This window comes from Neoarius graeffei, chromosome 27 (genome assembly GCF_027579695.1).
Source record: "Neoarius graeffei isolate fNeoGra1 chromosome 27, fNeoGra1.pri, whole genome shotgun sequence".
In the NCBI taxonomy this organism is placed as follows: domain Eukaryota; kingdom Metazoa; phylum Chordata; class Actinopteri; order Siluriformes; family Ariidae; genus Neoarius; species Neoarius graeffei.
This window is the reverse complement of record NC_083595.1, coordinates 13536809-13562461: the sequence shown is the minus strand read 5'-3', so window position 1 is coordinate 13562461 and position 25653 is coordinate 13536809. Positions and strand designations below refer to the sequence as shown.

Sequence of the window (25653 nt, the reverse complement as noted above, 5' to 3'; positions counted from 1 at the left end):
CACCATCCAGCCCCTACTGCTTGAGGACAAACTGAACAGGATGTGAGTGGACCCCTGCCTGGTCACCTGGATCTCGAGCTACCTCACGGACAGGCCACAGTATGTCAGGCTGAAGGACATCACGTCTGACACTGTGATTAACAGCACCGGAGCACCCCTAGGCACGGTGCTGGCCCCTCTTCTCTTCACCCTGTACACCGTGGACTTCTGCTACAACTCGGAGCTCTGTCACATTCAGAAGTTTGCCGATGACACAGCCATCGTTGGGTGTATCAGTGACAACAGAGAGGAGGAGTGTAGGAGCCTGGTGAGGGACTTTGCTGTGTGGTGCAACAGGAACCACCTGCAGCTCAACACCTCGAAGACCAAGGAGCTGGTCATTGACTTTGGGAGGTCCAGACCAAGGTCATGACCAGTTCACGACCAAGGAGTCGAGGTGGAGGCTGTGGATTCCTACTAGTACCTCGGGCTGTGGCTGGACAGCAAGTTGGACTGGACTTGCAACACCAAACACTTATACAGGAAGGGACAGAGCAGGCTATACTTCCTTAGGAGGCTGGGGTCCTTTAACATCTGCAGGAAACTCCTGTGGATGTTCTGTCAGTCTGTGGTCGCCAGTGTCCTATTTTACACCGGGGTGTGCTGGGGGGGGGGGGGGGGGGGGGGGGGGGCAGCACATCCAAGAAGGATACATCCAGGCTGGACAAACTGATCAGGCAGGCCGGCTCTGTGGTCGGCATGAAGCTGGACTCTCTGGTGACGGTGGCAGAGAAGAGGTCTATGGACAAACTATTGAACATCATGGACGATGCCAGTCACCCTCTGCACATCGTCATCAGCAACCAGAGGAGCCTGTTCAGTGACTGAATGCTCCTTCCCAAGTGCAGGATGAACAGACTTAAAAACTCCTTTGTCCCTCACGCCATCAGAATGTACAACTCCTCTCTGGGGGGGAGAAGGGGTAACAGGAGGACAGAGGATGGGAAGGAGCAGTAGCCTAGCCTAACAATAAGCAATACCGGACGATGTGCAATATAAAGTGCAAGATCTCTCCTGCCGCCGCCCCCTCTTCCACCACACCTTCCCCATATCTTATTCTTTTTAAAATTTGTATATGAGTGATTCCACGCTTATGGGTACTGAAATGGGGACATGAACTTATTTTTAAAAATTCACCTAAAACCATTTCTTTTTTTACCATCAGGTCACAAAACATGTAATCTTTAATGAATGATATGTTAAAAGATAACTTTAATTTTCTGAGATGTAATAAAAACATATTTATATGCCAAAGTCAAGCCTATGAGTTCCAAAATGATGTCTGTTACATTACTTCTGTTACGATTGTCCATCTCGCGTCTGTTACAAATTAATTACAATCTAGCTATATACCATGTTAATCTTATTGAAAGAATGTGTATGTTTATTCTACTACACATGTTTATTAATGATATTTGCTAAAACATCACCTTCCTATGTTTCAAAAAGTAATTCTACATTGTTAAAATTGAGAATATATATGTCCACAACACTTCTGTTACGTTCTGACTTTGGCATATAAATATCTTATTACATCTCAGAAAATTAAAAAGTTATCGTTTAACATATCATTCATTAAAGATTACATGTTTTATGACCTGATGGTAAAAAAAGAAATGGTTTTAGGTGAATTTTTAAAAATAAGTTCATGTCCCCATTTCAGTACCCATAAGCGTGGAATCACTCATATGTAAATAATTTATTTTAATTTATCTAGAAGTTTTCTCTATTTTCTCTGTTTATCTGTAATGATGCTGCTAGAATCTTAATTTCCCTGAGGGAACCCTCCCAAAGGGATCAATAAAGTTTTATCTAATCTAATCTAACATTCTGTTCCCAAAAAGCTGATGTCAGGAGAAAACGTCTTGACACAAAGAAGGTTTTCTTGCTTTTGTCGTTTTTTTTAAAGCTGTTCTTCCGTGTCAGGACTCTTCGAGGAAAAGGAGATATATTCCAACATGTAGCTAATGCTAGGCCACAAATCTGCACCATCCAGGGGTGCAGATCCAATGTCAGGATTGGGGGAGGGACACAAAAGTGATTTTTTTTTGCCCATATGCAACTCATACTATGCAACCATAAATCACAACTTCGTAGAGGCTCGCCACATCATTCAAAAAGTACTGCACAGGGAATCATTTATCTGAAAATACATTTGTTTGTACAATTTTGAATAATTTCGGGGATTTTTACAGGGGGGGGGGGGGGGGGGACAAGTCATGTTTTTCAGAAATTTGGGGGGGCGTCCATGTCCCCCCTGGGATCTGCACCCATGGCACCATCGCACCAGTCATTTTAAGGAATTTTGTACGGATCAGAACGGCTAATAAACTCTAATTTCCGTGTACATCTATCCTTCACTTCTTTCTGACTAAGATTGTCCAAGTAATCCGGCAGTAGAGCTTTTTTAGCTGTAGTTTGCATCAAACAGCAGCAACAGACGCCAGACATCTTTGCTTGGCTTCAGTATGTGAACAAAGTTAGCTTGCCCCCCTGGCATCAGGTAGCGACGGTTGCTAAGGTAAATGTGATGTCAGTGCAAGGGGTCTATATGTGGACATCCTGAAGTCATCGTAGAGGGCACCAGCGACCACTTGTGATGAAAAACACAAACGCGCACGCATATGCCTAAAGCAAGCCAATCAGAATCGCCGTTACAAATCGGGTAGAAAAAAACAAAACGGCGACGATGCTGGGTAATCATTTTTGTGCTTAAAGAAGCCGACCATAGGTGTGCCCAAACGGGTCTAATTCATGAAAATATTTCTGCCTGAGCGTCTTGGTCGGGCAAATCGAGCATTCAGGCAATGCCTGGCATTGAAGCTTGTCCAGTCCTGAAAGTGAGTGCCTAATTACTGCCATTATTTAGCCTTGTCGTATAAAACTTGAGAACTGCAATCAGTGAAAAGGATAAAAGACTAAGGAGAACTAATAAATTCAAGCAACAGGCTCAACACGAGCTTGACCCTTCCTGTGCAGCAGCGAGCTCTTTGGGACGGCGCTTCTGACTTCTGTTTCCAGATTGTAGGATCTGCTCCACATACCAGACATTGCTCAAATCCTTCTCTGTGAATCTGCCTCACAAATTTATCTTTTTCAAAATGTATGGAGCAGACACCAAACCGTCCTGTCAGCTTGAAGTTACCTGTCTTTGTCCGAACAAATCGAACCCATTCATTCCGCAAGCGTCCTACTGACTTTGGGCTGTAATGGATTGAAATTCAGCCTTTTTTTTTTTTTTTTTTAAATCGGCTACACTTGAATGACACACCTCTTAGGAAACATGCTTTGGTTTTCGTTTTGTTGTGGAATTAAAAAAAAAAAAGTTAAAAAACATGCTACCCTTTGCAAAGCAGACGAAGCCAAAAATGCTGTGAACTTTCAAGCACTGCGCATATGACATCATTTCCTTTGAATTGACAGTAACTTACCAGGAACGCATTCATGTAATGATGGACTCCAAGAACCAAACTTTACCAACTACACAGAGCATGTTCCCGGTCTCGTATTAAAATACAATTCAGAAAGTAAATTATTTAACATATCTAGTTTTATGGGCGGCACGGTGGTGTAGTGGTTAGCGCTGTCGCCTCACAGCAAGAAGGTCCGGGTTCGAGCCCCGTGGCCGGCGAGGGCCTTTCTGTGTGGAGTTTGCATGTTCTCCCCGTGTGGGTTTCCTCCGGGTGCTCCGGTTTCCCCCACAGTCCAAAGACATGCAGGCAGGGCTCGAAATTAACTTTTTTTCTTTGTGTCCCCCAGTGGTCCCGAATTCTGTGTTGTATTGTCCCGAATGGAAGCAATAGTGTCCCCATTTTTTTCCTCTCTGAAATAACCAGTGGTTAATATTATCATATGAAGTCTCATCTCATTATCTCTAGCCGCTTTATCCTGTTCTACAGGGTCGCAGGCAAGCCGGAGCCCATCCCAGCTGACCACGGGCGAAAGGCGGGGTACACCCTGGACAAGTCGCCAGGTCATCACAGGGCTGACACATAGACACAGACAACCATTCACACTCACATTCACACCTACGGTCAATTTAGAGTCACCAGTTAACCTAACCTGCATGTCTTTGGACTGTGGGGGAAACCGGAGCACCCGAAGGAAACCCACGCGGACACGGGGAGAACATGCAAACTCCGCACAGAAAGGCCCTCGCCGGCCACGGGGCTCGAACCCAGGACCTTCTTGCTGTGAGGCGACAGCGCTAACCACTACACCACCGTGCCGCCCATCATATGAAGTTACTATTATAGTTGTAACTATGCGATTTTGAACCCTTTATATCATTTTTACAATAAGTCACAAGCGACACATGTCCTATACATCATCTACTTCAGAATTACAGTTATTGCATTTTCAGTTTATTAAACTTTGGTGATCTCACTGTATGAATAGATACCCGTTTATTTAAAGGGGCCAACTAGCTCATTCAGAAAATGTTTCAACTCCCTACATCTGCAGTACACTTTAGTTGAAAATAAGACCCCTTTTATGTTCATTTCATCTACTTATACCTTGAATATCTGTTGGCACTTATAAGGCCAACTTATAATTTTCACCATTACCGTTATCCATTTTTATGAACTTTCTGTTATCCATTACCGTTATCCATTTTATGAACTTTCCGTTATCCATTTTATGAACTTTCTGTTATCCATTACCGTTATCCATTTTATGAACTTTCCGTTATCCATTTTATGAACTTTCGCTGCCGGGTGCAAAAGTTAGCAACATCAGCATAGTGCCAGGTCCGAGCCTAGCTGTGCTGCTGACTGACTAAACTTTCTGAACTAGAAAGACACCAAGAAAACTCACTTATTCTGTTGAACGGTATCTTCCGTCAATATCATCCACATCATTCCTGTTGTATTTTATAACGTGTCTAACAGTGTTCATTCAGTTCATTCAGTTGCTCGCGTTGCCTGCAGACCAGGCGATGACACTTTGGATCCTGAAGGTCCCGGAGACGTTATGTCTGGGCTTTCAGTTTCTTCCCCGCGGTCAGTCCGCTTCAACCACTTCAGCATTTTTGTTCTGGCAAGAGTCGGCGCAGCGTGTGCGGTAGCAATTCCATTCCAAGTCCATATAATGCGGACTCCGGCCGAAGATTCTAGAACAGAATGCGCTGCTCTGTAGCCTACGGATGCAGGTGCATCGAAAGTGTAGCTACTAATGTATTTTTCGCTGTTAACGTTTTAAAATTAAAATTGACAAATTAGGTGAATGTCTACGTATGTGTTACGGCTTTGTAAAGAATATTAATGTAGAACTTTTTTCTAGATCTGTTTTTTTCCATTGTCCCGGGATTGTCCCAGATATGATAATTTTGTGTCCCGATGACATTTTTTATGGTCCCCGGGACATCGGGACACCGTTAGTTTCGAGCGCTGCATGCAGGTTAGGTTAACTGGTGACTCTAAATTGACCGTAGGTGTGAATGTGAGTGTGAATGGTTGTCTGTGTCTATGTGTCAGCCCTGTGATGACCTGGCGACTTGTCCAGGGAGTACCCCGCCTTTCGCCCGTCGTCAGCTGGGATAGGCTCCAGCTTGCCTGCGACCCCGTAGAACAGGATAAAGCGCCTAGAGATAATGAGATGAGATGTCTAGTTTTATAAGGTATAATTTCCAGGAGTGATGTCATTTCCGTAAGATGAGCATTTTAAATAAATTCAGGCTGTGTTTAATTGAGGAGTCGTTCTGTTCAAAGTGTGACCATGTCATCGCGTCGTTTTTCCAAGCTGTAATTGTGTTGTTCAGACAGCAGAGGGTGCAATAACATACAATAGTGAGAAGGTATGTGACTTCAATGTAAGTGGAAGTAGCACAGCTCTAAAGCTGCAAAAACACACAAAACACATCAAAAATGGGAAATGGCTGTTGTGTGATTAAGAACAGGTAAATAAATGTTGGGGTTTTTTGTGGAATAAAAATTTTGCTTGATTTAATTCTTTTCCAGAAACATCATAGGAAAATCGAATCATGAGCCTAATATCGTGAATGGAATCAAAACATGAATTGTTACTCTTCACTACTGTTTTATTTTCCTGTGTCCTTTTCACTGACTGCATAAAGCTGAGTCGGCTCTGATTCTAAGAATTTCATTACGGTAATGATGTTGCATTGCTAGGAGACAATAAACCTGAAACAAACTTGAAGCGATTATTCTTCCAGTGAAACGCAGAACTGGCATTGTTTTGGCCCTTCTTTGCTGTTTAAGTCAGTAAATTATGGTGCGAGACATGAGACAGCGCCTTCCAGAGGCCTCCTGATGTACATACAGACACGGAAACATCAGCCGTAACTGATGAGCGATATACGTTTTCCTCTTCAAAGCAACAAACAAACTGTACTGTCAGTGTTCTAGCTTTAACGAAGTTGTCTGTATGTTGAATGATTTGATGCAGATTTAGAAGTTGTGAAGGTTTTTTTCCCCCAGTTGGAGGTCAGAAATTCTGAGGTACGCCTTGAAATCAAAGGCAGCATTAATCCGCAGATATATATATATATATATATATATATATATGGAGAGAGAGAGAGAGAGAGAGAGAGAGAGAGAGAGGGGCGGCTACAATTCTCGACAGTCCATAATTATCGACAGCTTTTCAGATTTACCAATAAAAAACTATTTTACAAAGGTGAGTTTCAGTTACAACAGTTATTATCGGTTAATTAATCAACCGGAAGACCCACCTCCCCCTTTGATCTTGTCGCCTCATGACACAGCTCGTTACCCGAGATGGAATTTTTTTTAGCACAATCAGAAATTTTTCGGAAAACCCGGACGTTATCATCGCAGGTAAGCATGGTGGAAAGATCATGGACATGTTTTTACTGATCAAATTCACTGATATTTCATGATCTACTTGTCGAAACTTACTTTGTTTCTTACTCTTTCATTTGACAGGCCCCATTTTGTATCTAACCACATGTTTGAGAAGTCACGCGAGGTGTCGAGAACAGTGATCACTTGCACCGGTGTCCACCATTATCGACACCCTGTGGAATTAAGGGACGTTTACAACTGTTATGGATCGATCCTTGTGTAACGTTGAAGTACTTTTTTTTTTTTAAGTGCTGTGATTTATTTTTTTCTGATTGAGAACAGAATGGAATGTTTATAGAGTATTTGGAATCCGACTGCAATAAATAGAATTAGACCAAAATTAAATTCCTAACATAAAAAATTACATGCTTGAAATATTCAGATTTTTCTTTTCTATTCAGATGTTTGTTTTTTGCAGTTTGTTGTAAATATCTACCACATATTACAATATCAGTAGACATTTTATATTTTGGTCTGAGTTATGACATGCAACCTTTGACCTGGATTTCCATGTGGTTACAATGTCAATCGCCTGTTGACATTTATTGGTAAACAACAAAACTAGAAATTAATACAAACAATGAATGATGAACAAAATGTGATCTACGAAAATATTTAGAAAGTGGAACAAAAAGATTTTCTGACACAGGTTCAACATTATCAGTTCATTTGTTTATAAACATTAGAATTACTTCCTCATTTACACACGCACCAACGTCGATATATTTATATCCAAGATATTTTGGACCAAATATGAAAATCTCCAGAAAACAAATTTAAAATCAAAACTGTTTTGTTAACTTAATACCACATACCGATTTTTTTTTAATTTTTTATCAATAATCATCTGGATGTCGATAACTGTGGACAAAGGTGTCACATGATCTGATACACTAAGTAATCAGGGATAAACTTTTTTTTTTTCAGTGCAAGTTTGAGTAATTATTCATGCCCTCGGCTCACTCCGGGAGGACTGGTGCAACTGAACTTTCCTTTTTAAATAAATAAATACTTTCCTTTTCTTGTAGTTTTCTTTTTCTTTAATTGTTAATACTGCAGCCTCTTTCAATACGGGCTTATAGCCAACGCTCCTCAACAGATCAGAGGTTTCGTACAAGTCTTCAGTAAAATGTGCAGAGCAGAAGCGAGACCACTTTGAAGGCGCCCAATGTGCCCGTGAACTACTCGCAAAACGCATCCAACTCTTTGCAGTTTGAACATTCTTGGGCCATGAATGCAACGTAAATCCACCTTCTGTCATATCGCTGCACCTGCCAGCAACACATCGATGTGGCATGAAGATAAATGAGCTCAAAATGAAGGCTCGGAGTTGCAGTCAGCTGTGTTTTAGCATAGCGCAAATGGCAATGAGACCAATAGATTTTCCTGTTATGATGTTACGGACGTCGAGGTCATTCACTCAGACCGCTACCTATATAAATCACTTTAATCATAAAAATGACTATATTAGATTTATTGTTAATGCTTAAAATTATTCCTGTGACATTCCTGAGGTCTCAAGGCATTTATAATCGAAAGTGAGGCCATGGTTCTGCATATATGCTTTCAAGTGCATATCCTGGACCAATTTCGTTTTTTTTTTTTTTTATTTGAAAGTATGTCCCTTTACACACTCATCCAGAAGGGTAATTTTGCACAAAGCCATCTGTCTACAGCAGAAAAAAATAAAATAACAAAACGTGTCTGGAAAAATCCCAAGGGAGTCTGGAGCCAGATTCGTGACGTCACCTGCGGAAGCGCCAGCAGGCTGCGAGAGCTTTGCACGGTTTCAGTGCACAGCCTGTGTAGACCAAGCGCTCCCATTTCTCTCTCATCGTCCAGTCTTTTGGAAAATAATGAGTACTAATCCCATCATGATTGGTGTTGCTACACCCTCCTACGATACATCTGTTAACCATTTTAATAATTATGCAATCACGAAGAAATTTGCAGAAAACCACCAGGTCGTTTTCTCATAAACAAACAAACCAGCGCTGACGTAGGTTCAGAAGGAGGCGTCCCGCACGCAACGTCACGAAAATCAATGTTTGCTGAGAAATCCAAATGCCAAGTTTTTTCAGAGGCGGACCAATTCGCCTCAAATGGCTTGATCTCAGCTGAATTTCTCTGGTATTGCGCAAGGTAAAAGAATAGCACAGAATGCAAAACGTGACCGATATTTGACCAAAGTTTAATCTAAAATAGGAGAATTACACTGATCTTGCTCATGAATTTACCCATGATATACACTTTAAAAAGGGGATATTCTGGACCAATTTCGTTTTTTTTTTTTATATGAAAGTATGTCTCTTTACACACTCATCCAGAAGGGTAATTTTGCACAAGGCCATCTGTCTACAGCAGAAAAAAGTAAAATAACAAAACGCGTCTGGAAAAATCCCAAGGGAGTCTGGAGCCAGATTCGTGACGTCACCTGCGGAAGCGCCAGCAGGCTGCGAGAGCTTTGCACGGTTTCAGTGCACAGCCTGTGTCGACCAAGCGCTCCCATTTCTCTCTCATCGTCCGGTCTTTTAGAAAACGATGAGTACTAATCCCATCAAGATTGGTGTTGCTACACCCTCCTACGATACATCTGTTAACCATTTTAATAATTACGTGATAACGTTGAAGAAATCTGAAGTTTGTTTTCTCAAACAACCCAGCTCTGACGTAGGATTCAGAGGGAGGTGTCCTGCAGATGACATCATGAAAATCAATGTTTGCCGGGAAATCCAAATGCCAAGTTTTTCAGAGGCGGACCAATTCACCGCAAATGGCTCGATTTCAGCTGAATTTCTCTGGTATTGTGCAAGGGAAAAGAATAGCACAGAATGCAAAAAGTGACCGATATTTCACCAAAGTTTAATCTAAAATAGGAGAATTACATTGATCTTGCTCATGAATTTACCCGTGATATGCACTTTAAGTGCATTTCATGTCAAAACATTTGATATTTAAATTACCACGATGACGCAACTAATATGCAAATTATCCAGTGACGTCATGTTGCAAGTCAGAGCCTGTTCTTTCTCCTCACGAGTTTTCTCACAGGGATAAGAACAATACACAATCAGATAAGAATAAATAGTTAAACATTTCAATTTAAAAAACATTCTTCTTGTGTTCCTGTGAGGAGGTTTACTTGAATATTTTCACCATTTTTTTTCTTTCAAGATCTCAAACATCTCCATCTCAACAACATCCACAAGCTGCCTGGATTTATATTTCACACACCCGGAACACATGAACAGCCTTTCCCACACCTTTAATGTTTATTACAAACCTTCCAGCTCTGGAAAGAGCGAATTGGACTCCGTGGCGCTGAAAAGGCAGCAGTCTCTTCTCCAGCTTCTCCGGGAGACCCAGCAGCTCCTCAGCCCTGCCTTTACACTCACCTTTTATCATCTTCCTCTCAGAAAATAAACTAATTTAAAAGAAAAAAAAAACCCAAACCGAGACTGTAAACAGGTTAAAACATGAGCCAGCTGACCTGACTAACAAACAACAGGCAGTTTAGAGTGTTTAAAGGCAGTGTATCAGGACTAATTCACACAACACGAACAGCCATTTTGTTTTCATCTCCACACAAAGTTGAAGCTAAACCGTTAGCATGTTTGTGTCACGCGCGTTTTGATATTTCGCGGCACTGTGACGTGGTGCTACGTCATATTCGCGCGACAAGAGTTGCACGAGCTTCAGTGGGGCGGGGAAGCAGTGGAGGGTTGGGGCGAGCTCTGGAGTTTCATTAAGCAAATATAGAAGTTATACAAATAGTAAAACAGATTTATATAAAGGTTTTGGGGAAGTTGCAACTGCAAAAAATAATTCTTGATGATTGTAAAGTCCTTGGTTTGTTTGTTTTTTGAAACACGTGGAATTTTCCAAACAGACAAATAATTATTGACATTTGACAACAATTCCTGACATTTCCACTGACTCATCCAAAAGGCAAGAACAAGTCAAATATTTTAATAAAGCAACAGAAAAGAGGAAGAAAAACACAAAATAAGACATCAAGGATGGTTTTATCCTGAGTCAAATCAAAAGTGTTCATGAGTTCATGTTTGAAAATAATATTCAAAAAAGTCAATATGTTCTCGTCTCATGTCTGGTCGAAAGGGCTGACACATAGACACAGACAACCATTCACACTCACATTCACACCTACGGTCAATTTAGAGTCACCGGTTAACCTAACCTGCATGTCTTTGGACTGTAGGGGAAACCGGAGCACCCGGAGGAAACCCACGCGGACACGGGGAGAACATGCAAACTCCGCACAGAAAGGCCCTCGCCGGCCACGGGGCTCGAACCCGGACCTTCTTGCTGTGAGGCGACAGCGCTAACCACTACACCGCTGTGCTGCCCAATGTTGTTATGATTATTAGAAAAGAAAGAAAGCACAACTTTATTCATCATACACTTGTGAAATTTCCTCTCTGCATTTAACCCATCTGAAGCAGTGAACACACACATGCACACACACACACACATATACCCAGAGCAGTGGGCAGCCATGTTAACAGCGCCCGGGGAGCACTTGGAACTTAGGTGCCTCGCTCAAGGGCACCTCAGCCCAAGGCCGTCCCATATTAACCTAACCGCATGTCTTTGGATTGTGGGGGAAACCCACACAGACACAGGGAGGACATGCAAACTCCACACAGAAAAGCCCTTGCTGGCCGCTGGATTCGAACCCAGAACCTTCTTGCTGTGAGGCGACCGTGCCGCCCATTATTAGATGAGTCCAGTGTATTCAGGATTTTATCAATATATTGAAATGTTTTAAAATAGCAATAAATTATTATTGGTGGCATGGTGGTGTCGTGGTGAGCACTATCATCTCACAGCAAGAAGGTTCTGGGTTCGAGCCCAGTGGGCAATGAGGACCTTTCTGTGTGGAGTTTACATGTTCTCTCCGTGTCTGTGTAAGTTTCCCCTCCAGTCCAAAGACATGCAGGTTAAGTTAACTGGTGGCTCTAAATTGACCGTGACTCTAAATTGAATGTGAGTGTGAATGGTTGTTTGTCTCTGTGTGTCAGCCCTGCGACGACCTGGTGACTTGTCCAGGGTGGACCCCGCCTTTCACCCATAGTCAGCTGGGATAGGCTTCAGCTTGCCTGCAACCGGAGAAGCGGTTATGGATAATGGATGGATGGAAAAATAAATAAGCACACAATGTAATGTGGGGCAGCACGGTGGTGTAGTGGTTAGCGCTGTCGCCTCACAGCAAGAAGGTCCGGGTTTGAGCCCCGTGGCCGGCGAGGGCCTTTCTGTGTGGAGTTTGCATCCTCTCCCCGTGTCCGCGTGGGTTTCCTCCGGGTGCTCCGGTTTCCCCCACAGTCCAAAGACATGCAGGTTAGGTTAACTGGTGACTCTAAATTGACCGTAGGTGTGAATGTGAGTGTGAATGGTTGTCTGTGTCTATGTGTCAGCCCTGTGATGACCTGGCGACTTGTCCAGGGTGTACCCCGCCTTTCGCCCGTAGTCAGCTGGGATAGGCTCCAGCTTGCCTGCGACCCTGTAGAACAGGATAAAGCGGCTAGAGATAATGAGATGAGATGAGACAATGTAAATGCATATTCATAGATTCCCTGAACCCTCATCTGGTGGCAGGTACACATACACACCAATGGTAGCTTTAGACTGTCGAGGAAACCCAGGGAGAACATACAAACTCCACACAGAAAGGGCTTGAACCCAGAACCTTCTTGCTGTGAGACAATAGTGCTAACTACTTCACCATTGTACCTTCTATTATTATTATTGTGTGATCTGATTGGTTGCGCTGCCTGCCGCTCACTCCTCTTGCCCCGCCTCTTTTTCTCCCAGCATGCTTTGCGCCGCTGTGACTGACTCACTCAGTTAGCTTATACATGCTGCTGCTACGTTGATTTGTTTTCATTTCTTCTGGAAATTTTCAGGTTCTGTCGTTCATCCCGGTGAGTTTGTATTTGTTTTTGTTGTGTTTTTAGTTCATTCTGGAAGAGTTTATTCATCACACGCACTCACACTCGGTCCCTGTAAAAGCACCGGTTAGCTTGTTCGGCTAACTAAACTAGCGGCATCGCCATTAGCGCGTAAATAAAATAAATTGTTTGTTGACTGTTCTATTTAATGAAGTTAGAGAATTTATTTTAGCTCGTGGGCTGTGGAAAGTCTCGTCAACTCGCTTTGGGACTCAAAGCCCGTGTAGTAAAGGACGCCTCGGTGAGCTAAATGCGCTGCCCCGTGCCATGCTAAAGATACACAGGCTCGCTGTCCAAACAGCTCCGTGCTCCCTGTTTGAGCTCCCTAATTAGGGTGTGACATAATGACGTTTACGCGCTAAATAGTGTCAAACCTGTCCAACACGCAGCTATTTAGGATGCAGCCACGAACCCGGTTTCTTATCAATCCCCGTTTTGGGGCTTTTTGTTGTTGCGCCATTTTATTCACTTTAAGTTGTTTTTCTGCTCGGCAGTCGAGTTTTAAATGGAGTATAATTCCAGTTGTAGAAGTATAAACCTGGTTTTAATGCGTTCCAGGTTACTTTTAGACACTAGTCTGATTGATGAGGAATCGGTTTTCTGAATAAAACGTCTTTTCCCTTCATTTTGTGAAGATCTGGACTGATTTATTGGCTTGTTGGCCATACCGCGGTATTTCACACACTAACCGTGGGGTTAATGAGCGGACAAGTTGTGGTCCAGACAGGGTTTTATTGGCATGTTTGTGCTCCTGAGATAAAAACAGTCCCAGACACAAGGCCACATGAGGAGGGAGATGCCGCGTTCATGTGCTATGGGAAGATGATATTTTCCAGTTGGGAAGTGGTATTTACCAGTGTGTTGTGTTCACATGCTTTTGTTGTTGTTGACAAATTAAAGATGGTGGACCAGATTCAGAATCAGGCCTGTTATTTGGCTAAAACAATTATAGATTGCCTTGTTCATCAGCTGCAGCAGGAATATGAGTTATCAAAAGTCAAAAAATGCTGAATATTTCCTGATCATGACAAGTAGAGATTTTCTTAACACACTGAATGCCACGCAGTTTTTGGAAATTTGGCTGTAGCCACAATGAGAGTAGCCAGTATCTAGATCAGTGTTGGCGTTCTTTGGACAGCCACAGAATATTCTGTATTAGGCTATAATATACATATTATAATAATATAATATACATAACATGACTCGTTTAAAAGGTGAGAGTCAGCTTTCCGTAGGTGAAAACCACTTCTTTCTTGGTTCATAAGCTAGTCTTGTACCGCTCGCCGCCATGTTGAAAAGGTTAAAGTTCATCTCATCTCGGCAACTCGTGTATCAAAATTTTCTACGAGTTGCCCAGTGGAAAATACCACAAGAGGGGGCGTTCATGTGTGCGTTCCATGTCGGTGTTTGGTATTTACCATAATTCCCATAGCACATGAACGCAGCAAGAGAGAGAGAGGGAGGTGTGTTTACAGTGGCCCTCAAACCAACACTGTTTCATTTTAATACAGAAGAATATAAACAAGAAGGAAAATGACAATGCTTGTACATATCTCTCTCTTCAGGTTCATTTTATCATCGGTCAGGTTTAATAAAACTTAAATCGGTTTTGTTTTTTGGGTCATCATCCAATCAAATGCTCTCTTGATCAGATGTCCCGCCCCTGGGGGCGTGTCTTGCTCGACAGTCCTTAAGGCCAATTTATGCTGACAACGCAGTCCTGGCAGATGGCGTCTGCGTAGCCCCCCCCCTTCGCAGACGCTCTGCGCGCACCTCCCAAAAATTGTGACCACCACAGACAGAGTCACAGACAAGAGGGCTCTGATTGGTCCACTCTACATCCGCTGTACACGCACTTCTGCTTCCCTACTTTCCCGGTTTGGTTTGTTTTCACGACCGGCATTTTTAAAAACACGAGCGAAGATGGAGCAGCACGAAGAGCGGTTGATCGAGGACATGAGGAAGTACGTACATCTATACGACTCCAGTTCTAGTCATTATAAGTAACCGGAGGATAAACACTCGACTAACCACACCCACCAACTACTCCTAGCGACTTCGCGCCCCCTTGCGTTGTGGCAGTGAATAACATCTCGCACGCCTATTACTCCCCGCTCAACAATAAATTACAACTGTCTGCGAAAAGCTATCTGCGAAAGCCTTGTCGCAAGAGCATGCAGAGGCCCTTAGGGATGTTCACATGGCACATATTTGCATCGATGCTGCACCGATGTATTTTGTTGCGATATATCTTATACCCGTGTAAATTTTATGGAGCGTTCACACGTCACAAACCTGCTTACTAGAGAGAAGCGTGTTAGCACGGGTGCAGCCCCACTTGCGTTTACACGGCAGTTTTTGCGACCGTCCTATACGATAGTAATAATGCAGAAATGAAATATGTGCGTGCGTGAAAATGTACTTCCTTTTCCCGGTTGTCATGGCATCATCAAGCGCCGGGAAAACAACATGGATGAAGACACCAGTGTTGCCAGATACTGCTGACGTTTTCCAGCCCAAAATATGTTAAAATCCGCCAAAATGCACTTAAAACCGCCCAATCTGGCAACACTGGAAGACACGCAGTTCTGTTGTTGATATTCGCCATTTTGGAAGCGCAAAATACCAGGATGCAAATTATGCAATGCCCGTATGTAATCAACTCTCCTCACACGTAGCGAGTCTACCCCTGTAGCGTTCAGACGTCCCGTTTTATATCGGTGCTGCCCCGCAAACTAGCATTTACTCCGGAGTAAATTTCTTAAACCACCTCCCGAGCAGGGTTAGATTTGCACCGGTTTAAGCAGCTTTCAGGGGCTACACCGGTATAACTTTGTACCGTGTGAACGCTCTACTGGGGCAGCCCCGGTGCTACACCGCAGTAAAAGTTGCCGTGTGAACACCCCTCTTGTGTCATTTGTTTCTTCCTGAGATTTTTTGCCCTCCGGGTTGTACCAGACTTGTACACGTTTTCAGATTTAACTGCCGTCACTATAGCCATCATTTAAAGTTGTCTCTCCGAGTTCTGTCCATCATAAAAGTTCAACTTGATGTGAACCAGCGTCGACTCTGACGCCTCTTTTCGGGTTTGTTGTTGTCCAAGCAATTGGTTTGGGGTGGGTTTTCCCCAAAGTCTCGTAAAGGAGATACGCCTCACTTGTTGCTTATAAATGCCTTGAGACCTCAAGAATGGCACAGGAATAGTTTTAAGCCTCAACAATAAATCTAATGGTCGTTTTTTCGATTAAAATAATTCATATAGGTAGTGGTCTGAGTGAATGACCTTGACATCTGTGACGTAACCACAGGAAGTCTATCGGTCTCATCGCCATTTCCTCTTTACTAAAACACTACAATTTTGAGCCAATTTATCGCCATGTCACGTACATGTGTTGCTGGCAGGTGTAGCAACACGACAGCAGGTGGATTTTGGTTGCATTCATGGCCCAAGAATGTTCAAACTGAAAAGATTTGGACGCGTTTTGTGAGAAGTTCACGGGCACATTGGGCGCCTATGAAGTGGTCTCTCTTCTGCTCTGCATATTTTTACTGAAGACTCGTATGAGATCTCTGATCTGTTGAGGAGCGTTGGCTATAAGCCCGTATTGAAAGAGGCTGCAGTATCAACAATTAAAGGAAAGTAAGTTCAGTTGCACCAGTTCTCTTGGAGTGTGAGCCGAGGGTTGTTGCTCAAACCCGGGACGTGACATCGCTCAGGCAGTGACCTCCCTCCGGTTGTTGCTAAAACTGGTGACGTCCCGGGTTTTAGTAATTGCCTAAGCCGAGCAGTAATGGCGGAGTACTCAGGATGGAGAAAATGGAGAATGAGTGGACCAGCTGTCAGATTTCTCCAAACAAAACACTTGTTGTTTACCTGCATTTAGATTAATACATGTAACTTGTATTGTGTTTAAGTTACTGGTATAAGATTATTTAATTTGCTTCAGATTGTGATTCTCAGTTCATCTGATTATTTAATTAGCCTTTTACGTTTTCAGTGAAAATGCATGCATGTACATGTATGCTGCATAAGCTATAACACCCATCCTGTTTTAGTGAGGGTCAACCCACAATCAGTCAAGTCAAATCAGTCTTAGTTGAGCAAGTCGGTAACGGTATTTCTTACTTTTCACCATAAATTTATTTATTGATGACTTGACTATAGCTGTCAAAGGTCTCGGCCTTAAAACCGGTTACCGCTGTAACGTCACGCACTCGGGGCTGACTGGCTCAGCGGGGCAGCTCGAATGCCAACTTTGTGGTCGATTTTAACGCTCAAAAGTATATCTTTTTTTTATTCACATTGATGCAGCATACAAGAGTCAAGGATGGACATACTATCCACTCAGAAACTTATTTAAAAATGCTCCAAGAGCATCTTAACTAGGAGAGTGAGTGTTCATTGTGACGCTCTCTCTCTCCCATTTAATGATCTTTGTGCTATGATGCTTTTGGGAAACCCACCCCTGGATGTTAGAAGTGAAATCAATCTGTTCGTGTTCTTCATAACCGCCTTTGTGTGATTTGGAACTGAAAACAGTTTTGCATGCTGTGGTGCAGCGAGAGTAGTGCTGCTGCTGCGTCAGTGTCTTCACTGGTGTACTGATTTGATCCCATAACTGTTTTTTCCTTTAATACGTTTCTGTTGGTTCAGTAAACAAATTTGAATATTATACACTTTCATCAGTGACCTCAAGAATTCTGAGTGATCATGAGAACCTTAGTCGCCTTCTACATGTCCTGCTTACTCATCACACAATACAGTACATCATCTCTTAGTCCGTCACGTGGAGAGGAAATGAAGGCGTGAATCAGACTGAAATATTTCATCTCAACTACCCCGTGACAGAATGGCGACAGTATGAGCTGCAACAATAACCACGTTACTGATGTACCACGGTGAAGGAAGTGTACAAAAGGGAAAACCGGATCAGTGGAGAGGGATGTATTTTTGGACGGACGTCAGCAAAATCAGATGTCCACAAGTGATTTTGGCCGAATCCCATTTCACCCCTTGGACCAACCCCTTGGCCCTTCCCCTCCATTTTGCGCGTCCACGTGAAGGGGTAGGGGTATCCCAATCTCAGTTAACGCGGAGGGGTAGGGGAAGGGGTAGGGCTTCTGTACCCCTCCAAACGGAGATTTTCTTGGAGCTGACTCCGAACGAAGGGGTTTGAGTGATTTCCCACAATGCCATGCGGATTTCAGCGAGATTTCATGCGGATTTCAGAAAGATGGCGGTTCCCGCGGCGAAAGATTGTCATAAATGTATTTTCTCCATTATTTACGTGTTTTAAGTTGTTATCCAGAGGAAACACGCCGCTTGACTCGCTTTCGAGCTGAGAATGAGCAGCGATTTCTGAAATCCAAGCTGCTGCTAAAAAGCTTTGGGAGTGAGTATTGTTTTCGGTTGCTTGACTGCGTATGTTTTGTTCTGTTATTCTCGCTTTTATTGTTTACATGAGTGTTCTGACACCTCATTCTGTCGGATGTGGTGCACGAAGCACCAAAGATATCCCATTCAGTGGTGTTAGTTAACAAATCACACCCTGCCAGCAGAGATTTCTGTTCTGGCTCTGACTGTAGCGGCTGGTCGCAGCCAATGACGCATTTGGTCGCGTTTTGCTAACGTAAACGCTGACGGAGGTACGCGATGACGTATGCGATCGTTGAAGGGCTATCCCAATACGTAAGGGTTGAATTTCAAGCCCTATCCCTTGTAGCTCAGTTTCAAGGGGAAGGGCGAAGGGGGAGGGGTAGGGGTAGAAATTAGAATTGGGATTGGGCCTTTCTCTGTCTGCACCAGCTACTCGAGCCTGGGGTGGGGGGGACACACACAAACTTGCCTTTCAGTGTTCGAGCAATTTTTATATCGTCTTTACTGCCCATAATTTTTCATAAAAATCCAATTATTCTACAATGAAATTGTCTTCGATTCGGGTCTAACATGACTGGAAGTGACGCCGTATTTGTCAATCGATTATCGCACTCTGATTGGCTGAGCCGGGCCATGTGACCGCGCCGTAGCGGATGTAGTTATGTTACAGAGCCAGGCAGCATACTACAGAGCGTAACTGAGAAAGCCAAGCTCGCGCACACATCTGAAGGGAGATTTCAGACATGTTTTATAGAGAAATGATTAATAATTTATTAGCTGAGAATGCATGTAAATTTCACCACTGCAAATTCCAGAGCCGCCTAGTACCTTTTTTTTTTTTTTTTTTTTTTTTTTAAAAGCCAACTACTTGAGAATTTCTGGAGAACCCTACAAAAGTGAACAGTCGGGTGAGTTTAGCCAGAAAACTGGCGCAGTGAAAGTAATCAATAGTCACTGATGATGATACAGCATTTGTCGATATCAACACCGAACTGAATTTCTCAGCTTAAATTTCCCTCAGGTTGAACTGTCTTGCTTTGCGACGTTAAAACGTTTCTGAAGGTCATTCTGTGGTGAAAAGCTGGAGTCTGAACCAAGATGGTCTCGGATCCAAACGTTCGGTAATGGATTTAGATTTATTTTCCAGTGCTTGCACACGTTAACTTTGGACACCTTAAATGGCCTCAGATTTCCCCCCCTTGAATTTCCTTTTGCCCTAAAATTTTGCGGTATTTCAGCAAGTTTTCAAGTCCACGGTCCTGATACGTTTTCTAGGGGTATAATTGAGTGAGTTATTTAGACAAAAGTACGTGTGTTTTTAAAAAACATTTATTTCTGCAACAGAAGAGCAAGACGAGCCCTGAAAACATGAAACATAAATCAGTATCATTTGTGTCAGACTTGCGTACGGTACTAGTCCATAATACGTCTTTTTATATAGAGTTTAGGACACAAAACACTGTTTTGCCGATAACGATGACGAGCAATATTGCAAAGATGAATTCTAAAACAGGAGTCTGTACTGCAGCACTGTGTGATCATTCAGGTTGCCGTTTCCCCCAGTCATCTTCACTTCACATACACGATGGGCCGATGATAAATGGGGTAAGATCTATTTATCTCTGGGATAATTCACCGTGTAAATGATGATATATATTTACTGTAGAGGGTGTGGGTTACTATTTGAGACACAAAAGCATGTCTTTGCATTCACTGAACGTATTTACCACTCGTTTTTATTATTACAGGGAAGCTCTGGACTCTTACAGTAATGCTTTTATGTCTGAGGACTACAGTTGACTTGCTAACTTTAGGACTGCAGTTGTCATGAACAGTTTTGCACTCAAGTTTCTATCAATGAAGAGTTACAACATCAACGAAACTGTTTTCATGTTAAAACTGTGGCCCTGTCCACACGGCAACGGATTCAGGTGAATCTGATAAAATTGTTTATCATTTCGGCCTGGTGTCCACACAGCACTGGCGTTTTAGATGCCCCAAAACGATATTTTTTGAGAACAGGTTCCAGAGTGGAAAAATCTGGCAATGGAGCCGTTGCAAAGTCGTCTGGATGAGTAGAACGGATTTGTTTACCATGACGTCACAACCACATGACTAGAACAAGCAGCACTCTTGCGCGCATCATCTGTCACTTCTGTTCACTGCTTTTTTTTTTTTTTTTTTTAATGTACCAATCACTTTTGTATCTAGTATTCTTTAGTGTGGATTTAGTAAACTGTGTGGGTGTTGTACATAGACAAGTGACTCAAACCATTTCTTGCCTGCTTTCTATTGGATAAGAATCTTTTGAAATTGTTTACACATTGTCTGGCAGGTCAGTCAGGTTAGACAATTTACACCTGCTTTGATGAACAGAAAGTACAGCCTTCCACACAAAGCAACAGTTACCTGACTATAATGGAGGCAGAGGGGAAAAGGGTCAGAAGACCCTTCTAGGCATGGCGAAAACTAAAAAAAATCTTGACCAACCACCGAGCCTCATTAGCCGGTTAAAGTCGGTTAACCTATGAGTTTAACAGGGATGCAAACGGCGCGCCTTTTGGCGGATGCCGCCTTTTTCACGGCTGAATCGTGCAGATCCGATTGATTTTTTTTGGGGGGGGGGAGGCGTTGGAGTGTCTGAATAATTTCAACGGCATTTGCTTATTTAGTAATTTTAATACAGAATTTACTCTGATGAAATTATTCAGACACTCCAACGCCCCCCCTAAAAAAAAAAAATCGGATCTGTACGATTCAGCCGTGAAAAAGTCGGCATCTGCGCCTTTAGTTTGTGTGGAGAGATATGATCTGCAATAACATGCGTTGTTGGCTACAGACCGAAACATAGTTTCAGAATGCACTGGCCAAGGCAGGACTAAACTCGATGTGCCTTCTAATAATAATTAAAAAAAAAAAAAAAAGAGAATAGTAATTTGTAAGCTAAAAAGCCTGTGTCTACACTTTTCTCTCGCCGAGTGGCAGCTGTCTTCAACTGGGGCAGGGGGGCGGGACATGACTGAATGGGTGTTTCTGATTTGTCAGCTGTCGTCCTTACACCGCGTGGCACGCCCCAAGCGTTTACAACACAGAATTCCAGGTTCTCCGCTCCAAAATCGGCAGCTTCAAAACGATTGATTTTTTTTTTTTTTTAACCGACAGCCAAAAAAAAATTAACCGGTTGATGTTGATTCGGTCAACCACCGGTCAAACGGTCATCGGTTAACATCCCTACCTTCAACAGACTGTTTTGTATGAACCACTGCATTGCATTCACTTTTGTATACAGATTTTCTTTTAAATAAACAAGTAACTGAACCATTTCTTGAATTTTTTTTTTTTTATTTGATAAGACTGATTTTCAAAATGTTCTCTCACAATATAAAAAGTACATTTATATAAAAATGCTTTTCAAAATGTTCACACACAATAAGAAAATTAATTTATATAAAACTATACACACTAATAAAACTAATTTGTACACACAGAAGGCATGATTTCCTCGCGTAGTTGCAGCCATCTTGTTGTTGTGTGTTTGTTCCTGAGTGCTTCACGCCGGGTAGAAGAAGGGGTTTATGCGCATGCGTCCTACTTCTATTGTTCTGGTGTCTCCGATGGGACCGTCTTACAGCGCCCGTGGAGGTGTGGCATGTGTATTGCATCGTTTTCAGCAAGCGTTGCGTTGCCATATGTACCTGATATTTTACTGATCCGTTGCCCATGTGGACGCGAGATATATAATTTTATTTTTTTTTTACCCTCTAAAAAAAAAAAAAATCTCGTTGTCGTGTGGATGTAGCCTGTTAATGTTAGTCATGATGTCTGTTGTCGCCCAAATGAGGATGGGTTCCCTTTTGAGTCTGGTTCTTCTCGAGGTTTCTTCCTCATGTCGTCTGAGGGAGTTTTTCCTTGCCACCGTCGCCACAGGCTTGCTCATTGGGGATAGATTAGGGACAAAATTAGCTCATGTTTTAAGTCGTTCAAATTCTGTAAAGCTGCTTTGTGACAATTATTGTTAAAAGCGCTGTACAAATAAACTTGACTTGACTTGATTCTAGTTACTATAGGACTACAGCTACAACTGGAATGTGCAGATTCTGTTAGCGTTTGTAATTATTGTACCGTCCACTATTAGCTAAAATAAAATCTTACAAAATTGTTTGAAAGTCTCGAGCAAAATATTTTCTTTTACAAATAACGCTTCACGTATTGTTTTAACAATAATAAGCATCTATATATAAATGATAGAATGCACATAGCTGTGTAACTAGATGTCCTTGGGGTTGCTGAATCATGGAGGGGTGGGGATACCATCCAGCCCACGGTTCAGGTTGGAGTCCTTCGAGAGTCAGTGCTTTGGCTTTCACAACGTTCTGTTCCCCAAAGCTGATGTTGGGGGGAAAAGTCTTGACACAAAGATGATTTTCTTGCTTTTGTAGTTGTTTTAAACTGTTCTTCCGTGTTGGGACTCTTCGGGGGGAAATGGAGGTATATTCCAGCATGTAGCTAACGCTACGCCACAAATCTGCACCGTCATGCTGGTCTTTTTCAGGAATTTTGTACGGATCAGAACCGCTAATAGTCTAATTTCTGTGTATATCTATTCTTCACTTCTTTCTGACCAAGATTGTCCAAGTAATCCGGTAGTAGAGCTTTTTTTAGCTGTAGTTTTCTTCAAACAACAGCAAAAGACAGTGGACATCTTTGCTTGGCTTCAGACCACTCGTAGTGATGAAAAGCAGAAATGCGCACATGCACCTGAAGCGAACCAATCAGAATCGCCGTTACAAATCAGGAAGAAAAGACCAAAACAACAATCATGGGGAGGCGAGGATGCTGGTTAATAAGTCTTGTTTTTTGTAACGTACTCACTTAAATCATTTTTGTGCTTAAAGAAGCCGACCGTAGGTGCACCCGAACGGGTTTAACTCACTAAAATATTTCTGCACGAGAGTCTTGGTCGGGCAAATCAGGCATTTGGGCAGTGCCTGGCTTTGAAGCTTGGCACACCTTTTAGTCTGAATAAAATGGTTCCCTTTGGCTTATTTGGTTCAAGAAGCAGCTTTGGGACCAAAAGGTTGCTGGTTTGATTCCCTAGACCAGCAGGAATGACTGAAGTGCTCTCGAGCAAGCAACTGCTCCCCAGGCTGTTAGACATCACTCTGGACAAGAGTGTCTGCTAAATGCCTGGAATGGAATGAAATATTTGCTGTTTGTTTTGTTTTCACACCGCAGGTAACTCGTACTCTTAAAGGTGCATTAGCCAAACGGAGTCAAGATTACAGCTCGAACGGATAAGGTCACACTCACAAAGCTCTGCCCCCAAAACCTGTTTCGTAGCTCTCATTTTAGACATTGCAAGTTGCACTGTTGTCATCATGGTGAAAAAGCCATAGTTTGGATCGCTTCTTCCTGTCCAGCAGCGTAGACGCAGAGTTTGATGTTGCGTCATGATGCAATGCACGTCTGCCAGAAAAACATCCATGAAAGAAAGCGGTAATCTCCGAGGCATGTGATTTCAGTGGTACGGATGATTTGGAGGCAGAGTGAGGCAGTGTTGATTGGGGAGCGTCTATAATATAGGGGTGTTCACATGGCACATATTTGCATCGATGCTGCACTGATGTATTTTGTTGCGAGATATCTTACACCGGTGTAAATTTTGTGGAGCGTTCACATATCACAAACCTGCTTACTAGAGAGAAGCGTGTTAGCACCGGTGCAGCCCCACTTGCGGTCACACGGCAGTTTTTGCGACCGTGCTATACGATAGTAATAATGCGGAAATGAAATATGCGCATGCGTGAAAATGTACTTCCTTTTCCCGGTTGTCATGGCATCACCAAGCGCCGGGAAAACAACGTGGATGAAGACACCAGTGTTGCCAGATACTGCTGACGTTTTCCAGCCCAAAATATGTTCAAATCCGCCAAAATGCGCTTAAAACCGCCCAATCTGGCAACACTGGAAGACACGCAGTTCTGTTGTTGATATTCGCCATTTTGGAAGCGCAAAATACCAGGATGCAAATTATGCAATGCCCGTATGTAATCAACTCTCCTGACGCGTAGCGAGTCTACCCCTGTAGCGTTCAGACGTCCCGTTTTATATCGGTGCTGCCCCGCAAACTAGCATTTACTCCGGAGTAAATTTCTTAAACCACCTCCCGAGCAGGGTTAGATTTGCACCGGTTTAAGCAGCGTTCAGGGGCTACACCGCTATAACTTTGTACCGTGTGAACGCTCTACCGGGGCAGCCCCGGTCAGGGCTCGAAATTAACTTTTTTTCTTTGTGTCCCCCAGTGGTCCCGAATTCTGTGTTGTATTGTCCCGAATGGAAGCAATAGTGTCCCCATTTTTTTCCTCTCTGAAATAACCAGTGGTTAATATTATCATATGAAGTTACTATTACATTTGTAACTATACAATTTTGAACCCTTTATATCATTTTTACAATAAGTCACAAAACACAAGTGACATGTCCAATACATCATCTACTTCAAAATTACAGTTATTGCATTTTCAGTTTATTAAACTTTGGCGATCTCACTGTATGAATAGATACCCGTTCATTTAAAAGGGGCCAACTAGCTAATTCAGAAAATGTTTCAACTCACTACATCTGCAGTACACTTTAGCTGAAAATAAGACCCCTTTTATGTTTGTTTCATCTACTTATACCTTGAATATCTGTTGGCATATATAAGGCCAACTTATCATTTTCACCATTACCGTTATCCATTTTTATGTAATATACCTGTTGCCCCATTCAGAGATGTTTTACCATCAATGGATGAAATGCACACCCATGTTGCAAGCAGTACAATAGAAGGTTTGACCCAAAAAACGAAATATTTTAATCCAGTCTACAGTGTAAAATAAAGGAAAAACGCCATCCAATCATATCGAGGTACCACCTCAAAATGATTGGATACTGACACGTCAATCAGACTGAAGCCCGCGACCAGCCCGGCCCTTCTGTGTGTGTGTGTGTGTGTGTGTGTGTGTGTGTGTGTGTGTGTGAGAGAGTGAGCAGAGAGTCACACAGAGCGCAGGATTCTCTCAGTGCGCTCCTTCCAAATAACGGGGATTTACACGAAAAGGGAAGGAGATATTCACAAAATTCTTTCACAGTGAGCGCCACAAGGCTCTCCTGAACACACGGATGTAATTTTTTTTGTCTGTAGTGTAAAAAATGAGGTCACTAGAGCAAGTTAAAAACGAGTGACTTTTCTGCCACGTTTATAATGGGAGTCTATGGGGCTGCGCGGCTGTGCTCTCGTTACTTTCAGGCTTCTCATTCAAAAACAGTAAATCCTATCGCTCAGGTAGACACATTGTGTGAATCAGGACAAGTGTGGCTACTAGTTTTGAGAAAATTATGTGTGTGGAGTGAAAATTGGGGCTGAACACACAGTTTAAATGAGAAAGTTTGAGCTATT

The 25653-nt window shown here is 42.7% G+C and overlaps 2 protein-coding genes across 11 annotated transcripts in view; one reads left to right on the top strand and one right to left on the bottom strand.

Annotated features, from left to right (window-relative positions):
- zranb3 (zinc finger, RAN-binding domain containing 3) overlaps positions 1 to 10514 on the bottom strand; it is a 230706-nt gene extending 220192 nt beyond the window's left edge. For 3 of the 5 annotated variants that reach the window (XM_060911702.1, XM_060911704.1, XM_060911705.1), the window contains exon 1: positions 10150 to 10513. In XM_060911702.1, coding sequence (XP_060767685.1) covers positions 10150 to 10271 — 122 coding nt within the window. In that variant the 5' untranslated portion in view covers positions 10272 to 10513. Of the gene's footprint in view, positions 1 to 10149 lie in introns of all 5 variants that reach the window. The other 2 variants (XR_009651757.1, XM_060911706.1) reach the window with 1 other exon arrangement.
- A 2192-nt stretch (positions 10515 to 12706) lies between these two features.
- Positions 12707 to 25653, top strand: part of LOC132875125 (R3H domain-containing protein 1) — an 87525-nt gene continuing 74578 nt past the window's right edge. For all 6 annotated transcript variants that reach the window (XM_060911749.1, XM_060911753.1, XM_060911752.1 and 3 more), the window contains exon 1: positions 12707 to 12808. The gene's annotated coding sequence lies outside the window, so the exon portion shown is untranslated. The remainder of the gene's footprint in view (positions 12809 to 25653) is intronic.